Here is a 7,243-nt window from a genome sequence, read left to right as displayed (position 1 = left end):
GAAAATGCCCCTTGGCCTCTGCAGCTGGGCAGGGCAGGAGCACACTGGGGCGTAAAAGAGGAAACTGGGGTTTTTCTTTTACTTCCTGCATGGGGAGAAAAAAAAAAAACACGCATGTTTCCAGAGAGCACGTCAGGCTCACTGTCAGGGTTGCCGTGCTGAAGAGTCTGGGTGCTCAGGGGACCCAGAGCTGAGCCCCGTGGTTCCTGCAGCAGCTCTAGGGGTGATGGAGTCGCCACGACCAAGGCTGCTGAGAAACCGGCTCTGACCCCAGACAAGAGAAACCAGACCAGAGACGGGCCTGAAAAGTCCCTGCAGCAACCAGGTATTAAGAATAAAAACCAAAAAAATGCCAAAAAAATAAAGGCAATTAGGAAGAAAGAAGCAATTTTCCAGCAGGTGCATTTAAAGATCTTATCCCCCGCTGGGATGAGAAACCAATTTCCTTACAAATTAGAAAGACTTCAGCTAAGTAGAAGTTCCCTGCCTCAGCTCCCAGGCCCCCCGGCTGCAGAGCGCAGGGGCACAAAGGGCTTTGTGGCGGTGACCTCTGCCAGCCCTGCCGGCACCAAAAGCTGCTGAGTGCTCGGCAACTTTGGCAGAAGGTGGTCAGCAAATTTTGTCAGCCAACAGTGCCTAAACCCCTCCTGCTGCCCCAAAAATCAGCTTCCTGAGACGCTCCACGGGGAAATCTCTTCCTCTCTCAGGCAGTGCCCTGCAATTGCTCTTTTCTAGCAATTGCTAGAATTGAGCGATTTGGGGAGAAAATAGCTTTGCGTGACTTTTTTTCTGTTTAGGGGGGAGATACACCCGCAATGTTTAGCAGCTGCTGGTGTGTTTTACCACCTTTAATTTGCCATTTGTGGTTGGAATTGACATGTTTGGCACAGAGCTGACGATTGGAGACTTAATTTTGCAATGTGGTTTAATGCTAGCCCCATTTACAGCCCGATTTCCCTTTTACCCAAAATACCAGTAACCATCCCCCTTCTTTCCCAGTAACAGTTTGGACGTGTTTACCTGAAGTCACAGGTCCGAACATCCAAAGTCCCTTCTCGCCCACCGTAGGGCTCCTCTGACTGATGCCTTCTCCCTGGCTTTGTAGGGGAACATTCATGTCACTAATGCTGTGCTTTTTATTCCTAATGGTCCCTGGTTTATCTTGAATGTAACATTATTTATTAAGGAGAAAAATTGATGTTCCTAGTAGATTTACGGTTGTTTAAAATGGTTTGTTGTACAGTCATTAGCATAAATGACTTACCAAGATGAGGGAAACGTACTGACCCCATTGCCAAACACCATCAATAAGCCCAGAATCCCGATGAATCTGAAATTCTCACCATTTCTATTCTTATTTTTACAACACTATAGTCCCGGGGGGAGCGGGGGGGGGGGGGTATTACAAAGCCAAGCTTCCTGCTCTGCAGTGCAAGCGGGAGCTGAGCCCACTGCATCCAGCAGGGAGAGCATCACGACCAGCACGGGAAGGAGGAAGCACATCCCAGATTCTTGCACATCCTCCTGAATCAGGGTTAAAATACAGCTCAGCCCCAGCACATGCTTTATTAGTTCTAATATATGGCCTGTGCTTGGTGAGCACTGCAGGCGAACAGACACAAACCTGGCGGGTTTCTTGGTGCTGTCTAGGAAATGCGAATTGCAAAATGCACCACAAGCCCCATCGGTGGGCTATCTGTGCCTCAGGCACCAGCTAAGCACCAGTTAAGCCCCAAAACCAGCCTGTCCCACCATCATTCCTGTGGACATCTGTCTTGTCCCAGCTCAAGCTTCAAAAATACAGATGATGTTGCCTTTTCTGTGTATAAAGCCACATCTCCTGAAGCCTGCTCATCCTCCAGCCTCGGGGCTCTCAGGCAAAATTCCCATGGTTTGCCTAAAGCTGGGACATGATTCAAGACAGCCCAAATTTCATTTTTTAGAGTGTTAAAAGAGCAACCTCGTCCTAGGGCTGACAGACACCAGAAGGGGAATTTCCTGATTTGTAACGGAAAAGCCCAGACAAAAAGAATAAATAAATAAATAAATAAATAAATAAATAAATAAATAAATAAATAAATAAATATTTCCACCGCTCTGGTACATGTGGTGTAAAGCCATTGGAGAGCAGGGAATTCAAAAGGGTTTTGGAAGGTTTTACAGCAGAAATCCCTCCTTGCAGCACCGCTGCCATCCAGAAAGCACCCAGGAGGAGGAGTGTGACGTGTGTGCAAGCAGCAGGGGTGAAGCAAACACATTGCAACAACCTGCAGCAGGTCACAGCACTCCCAACTGACAGTGGTGCAATTGGTGCTACCAGAGCACCCCAGGGTGACACGGGGACGGCTCGGGAGTGACACTGAGCCTTGGACTTGTTTTAAGCTTGCTAGACACTGAGGAATGTGTTTTGAAAGTACATCTTCCTGCAAGTAGAGGCTGTGGCCAGCACGGGGGATCCCAGAATGGGGCGCCGGAGCATCTGCTGAACACAGGGAGGCCCCAGCAACGCCGGGAGAAGGAGATGGAGCCCACCAGACCCCCACCGCTGCCGAGAAAATATCAGAGGTAACAACAAACTACTCTGCAAACATGTCCCAGAATGGCGCTTCCCAGCTGCACCCAGCAAGAATGCTCCAGCCCGAGGTTTTGCACCACTGCAAGACCCATGGGTGCAGCAGGGCAATAATGCATGGGGGGGAGATCTGTGCCAAAGCTTGTAGCTGTACAGGGATGCTGCCAGCAGAAAATGGTGGGTTTCAAGAAAGCCAACATGGCTTCAGTACCGCTCATAACAGCAGGGTCAGAGGCCAGGATGGAGAAGTGAAACCCCACGGCTGGTTCCTTCCCACTGCTCTGTGTCCCTGCTCAGTGCTCGTGGGCTCGCTGCACATCCCTCCTCATGCACAGACCTCTGGATCCCCTGAGCCCTGTCCCTGCTTTTCCTGCCCCAAAAGCTTTTCCTGCCCTCACCCCACACCTTTCCCTCATCGTTGCATCCACCTCATGGCCACCGACCGGGGACACCAGGGCAGATATGAAATGATGGCTGTAGCCATGCACCAGCACACGCAAAACCCCAGGCAGCCTCCACCCCACAGGAGCACCCCCAGTGCAGGGACTGGAGTCACTGGGAGACCAAACTCCCCGCCTTTCACCCCTAAACCTCACAGCCATGTCCGCCCCAGCTGCTGCTTCCCCTTTTTCTTTCTTCTTCCCCAGAGCTAGCAGTGAGAGGAGCGGAAGCCCCTGGGGGGTGGAGGGGGGGCAAGCACTGACTCCCAGCTCTGTGCAGGGCCGTGGCACAAGCGGGGGGCCAAGTGCGCGCCCGCTGTGCCAGCCTGGACCTGGGGGGCCGAGTACGCACCCGCTGTGCCAGCCTGGACCTGGGGGGTCCCGTACCGCCCGCCACCATGCCGGACACCCCAGGGGAACACCTGCCTCAGACCCCCGCCTCAGCCCTCATCTACAGCAACGTGGGTGAGTGACAACCACGCACCCCCACCCCCCCAACAACCATTCCCCCTCTGTGCATGGCTGTGGGGCTGGAGAGGTGCGGTGGTGTGAATAACAGCCCCCTGTTCCTCCCTCCCCAGGAGAGCTGCGCGCCCACCTCGTCCCCACCAAGGCCAGCCGAGGGGATGGAGCCAGGAGAGTCCCCCCCCAGCCCGGCCATGACCCCCTGCCTCCCCCCTTGCCGAAAAAGCAGCTGCAGCGAGCGGAGTCCCTCCCGGAGCAGGGCCCATCGCGGCCCCGCCACGGCGACGCCACGCCATGGCTTGGCAGCACCCTGCTGCCACACACGGAGGGGGGTCCCAGCTTCGGCCCCCCCCGGGCACCCAAGAAGCCCCTGGCCAAGTCCCAGAGCCTGGGGGAGGCCTGGAGCATTCCGGGGGAGGCCCTGACACCCAGCCCAGAGGAGCTGACCTTTGGGACAGGGGACGCAGAGCTGGGCCGGCTGCTGCGGGGCCTGGAGGGATGGGACGGGCTGTGTGCAGCCCTGGTGGGTTGCCAGGTGGCCAGCTTGGCCCGGCTGGTGGCCCAAGCCCAGGAGGGGCTGGTGGGACCCCCGGAGCGGCTGGGGGCAGAGCTGGCAGGGAAGGGCTGGGCAGCGCTCAGCATCCTGGAGCGGGAGCCGTGCTGCCAGAGCGGCGACGCCTGGTATTTCCGCGTGGGATTTGCTTTTAGGCAAGCCCAGCTGGTGCTTGCAGCCAAGGTGAGCGGGAAGTTCGGGCAGCAGGAGGGGGCTGCAGGCGAGTGTGACCCTGGGGTGGCCCACGTTAGCTGGGAGGTTCCCCTTTGGTGGCAACTTATTCATTTGCTAAATGAGCTGGCGCTGCTGACACTGCTGCTGAGGGCTCTCGTGGGTTCAAGGGACCAAACGTCCAAGGTACAAGGAGGATGGCATCGCTGCGGCAAGTGCCCTGGCACGAGGCTTTGAGGGGCCAGCGGGCAGGGAGTGGGGCTGGCTCCCTGGTAGTGCAGGATGAGACACAACAAAGCAGCTTTGCAGCTCAGCCAGGACTGACACCCCCCCCCTCTGTATGCCCCATTTCTTGCTTCAAGCTGTTTTGGTAGACACCAGAGGGTGCAGGGGAGCCCAGCACCACGCATGGGTAGGACTGGGGCTTGTGGCCCCAACCCAAGTGGTGGCCTGGCCCAGGACCCAGGCTCTCTCCTGGCACAGCTCTTCCTGCTCTTTCTCTCCTCACAGGTCCTCAAGCCGGGCTGCTGCAGTCTGGGTGTGGAGAGCTTCCTCGGGGCACACTGCAGCATCCAGCGCCTGATCGGACGTTTCACCGACCACGTCCCTGGGGAGCTGTTGCTCCCGGGCCACCCCAGTAAGCAGGGGCTGTCCCCTTCTGGAGAGGAGCCAGCCCCTCCTGCCACCCCCCGAGTCTTGCAGGTCCTCCTATCCCCAGACGTGCCCTACCAGACCCTGGCGGGGTTTGTGGAGGGCTCCCGGGCACTGCACAGGAGCAGCCCCGGGCACTATGAGCGCCTGGCGTGCTTCCTCCTCTTGCAGGTGTGCATGGGGCTGGAGCACCTCAGGGCACAGAATCTGGGGCAGGGTGATGTCTGCCCCGAGAACCTGCTGTTGGTGCAGTGCCCGTGTCCCCCTGGGAGCCAGCAGGACAAGGAGGCATCCATGGGGCTGTCCCTTCCAAGGTTGCTCATCAGCAACTTGTTCAAGCTTAAAGACAAGAGAAGACCTTGTTCCACCAGCCAAGAGCAGGACTGGACGGAGGGGTCTGCTGCTCCCCTCACCCCAATGGCAGATGAGCTGAATATAGGCATGCTGATCTATAAGATCTTGCACGTGGACATCTCTTTGGAAAATGCCTTGGACCTGAGAAGCAATCAGCTTCCTGAAATCCCCTCCCTGTCCATCTACTCCACGGGACTCAAGCGTTTGGCCTTGCTGCTTCTCCACCGAGACCCCTTCAAAAGGGTCTCCATCGAGCAGGCCAGGGGCGTCCTGCAGGTGCTGCTCTGGGGGCCTCGCCAGGAGCTCTTCGCCAAGAGCAAGAAGACACTGGACCTGCTCCGGAGCTGGGTGGAGATGAAGAGGGCACTGCTGCTGCTGAAGTTTGCTGAGAAGGGGGCTGGGGCCGGGGGGAGCCCGGGCCTGGAGGAGTGGCTGTGCTGCCAGTACTTTGCAGAGGTCACGGAGCACATGCTCTACCAGGTCACCCAGGTTCTCTACATGCCCTAAAGACAAGCCTGCCCAAAAGGCTCCCCAAAGACGGGAACCCATAGAGGTCTGGACAAATCCACCAGCTCTCAGCTCCCAACCAAGGCTGATCCTGGCTGCGGAAACTGTTTCCAAATCTGAAACTGATCCTGCACACTGCATGAACAATGGTCCTAAGTAAGCAGGGACCAAACTCCCACCATGGTACCTTGGCTCCCAGGATGCAGGATGTGCTTTTACACCTTTCACTGATTTTTGTTCAATGGTTTGAGTCCAGATTATTGGAGCATCTCGGAAAGACAGCTGGATGGAAGCCACAGGACGAAGCACCAGCTCAGCGGCTGATTATCCTGAGTAAGGTTAATGGACCTTAGACTTTTCACACACACACACACCAAAAAAAATAAAAAATAAAAATGAACCTCCTCCTGTACTGCTACTGCCACTGTTTTAAATAATGATACAAAGCCATACTTTACTGCTCACCTTAAGACACCATTATGGGAGAAGAAACACAATGCATCACACAGCCTTGCCCTTTTTAGGAACAGATTGTAGCATAGTCACAAATACCAATGACGTCTCAAAGGTGGAAATAAAGCAACCACACAGCTTCAATAAAACCCAGAGCTGAGCCTGTTAAATACTGGCCTTTTATGTGCTTTCTTACACCCTGACAATCCATCCAGGGAGGATCACAAAGCTGAATTTCACCACTCCACAGATGACTTGGAGCAGCAGACAGCTCGGGTGGGTTTGTGGCTGCTGCACACAGGGGCCAGACCGGATCGTCAGTCTGGCTGCGCCAAGGCAGGGCCATTGCATCTACGGGGAGGTGTGAGCTGCCCACGGGTCTGTCTCAGTCTCTGTTTAGGGTCTGTTAGGAGCCAGGAACCAGCACCTGGATGCCCCGTGTGGTGATCACTGTGCTGCGATCTGTGCCACGAAACCTCAAGGTGTCCTGCAAGGATGGGGCAAAGCCCGTGTGGGTAAGGCAGAAACTTGAGCCCAGGGTCATACGCAATCTCCAAAGGTCTGGCTGCAACACCTGGGGTCTGGCAAATTGGGGTTAGGATGTTGGGGACATGAGCCCATCACACACAGCCCCAGACCCTTTGGCACCTATTCTCGGCTGAGCCCCCGAGCCAAGTGTGCCCCCCGTGGTCCCACTCCTGGAACGGGACTTGCAGGGAAACGCCACCTGCTTGTGAGCAAGATCTGACTCACGTGGTGACTAAACTGAGAGCAGCTTGCAATAAATACATTTCCCCTGTAAAGAGACCCATAACCAGATGCACATGCCTGTCCCATGGCACTTGAGGGGACACGTCTCAAGGACACTTCGTGCAGGCGGTGGCTGCTCAGCACTGTGCAGGATCAGCACCTAGAGCCCCAAACCACGTGAGCATGGCAGCGGCACGGCTGTCTGCACAGGGGGTAGAGTGTCACACGAGACCCCGCTTGGGTAGTTGATATAATTATTAACTAAGTAATTATTAATCCACTCACAGCTATCACCTGACAGCAGACAGAGCAGCTGCTGTGGGCTGT

At 55.8% G+C, this 7,243-nt stretch overlaps 1 protein-coding gene across 2 annotated transcripts; it reads left to right on the top strand.

The window, feature by feature from the left end:
- Nucleotides 1-2,221: 2,221 nt before the first annotated feature.
- Nucleotides 2,222-6,336, top strand: PEAK3 (PEAK family member 3). Of its 2 annotated transcripts, none has more exons than XM_080565663.1 (4): nucleotides 2,222-2,565; nucleotides 3,293-3,477; nucleotides 3,594-4,213; nucleotides 4,712-6,336. In XM_080565663.1, the coding sequence occupies exons 1-4, from the start codon at nucleotides 2,522-2,524 to the stop codon at nucleotides 5,711-5,713; spliced, it is 1,851 nt and encodes a 616-aa protein (XP_080421789.1). In that variant the 5' UTR covers nucleotides 2,222-2,521; the 3' UTR covers nucleotides 5,714-6,336. The 2 variants fall into 2 exon arrangements, with proteins under 2 accessions (XP_080421789.1, XP_080421790.1); XM_080565664.1 differs by having other exon boundaries at nucleotides 2,223-2,565; nucleotides 3,220-3,477.
- Nucleotides 6,337-7,243: the final 907 nt, after the last annotated feature.

Source organism: Anser brachyrhynchus (genome assembly GCF_964034855.1).
Source record: "Anser brachyrhynchus genome assembly, chromosome: 23".
NCBI classification, from domain to species: Eukaryota; Metazoa; Chordata; class Aves; order Anseriformes; family Anatidae; genus Anser; species Anser brachyrhynchus.
The sequence above is the reverse complement of the archived record's forward strand: the minus strand, read 5'-3'. Positions and strand labels throughout refer to the sequence as shown.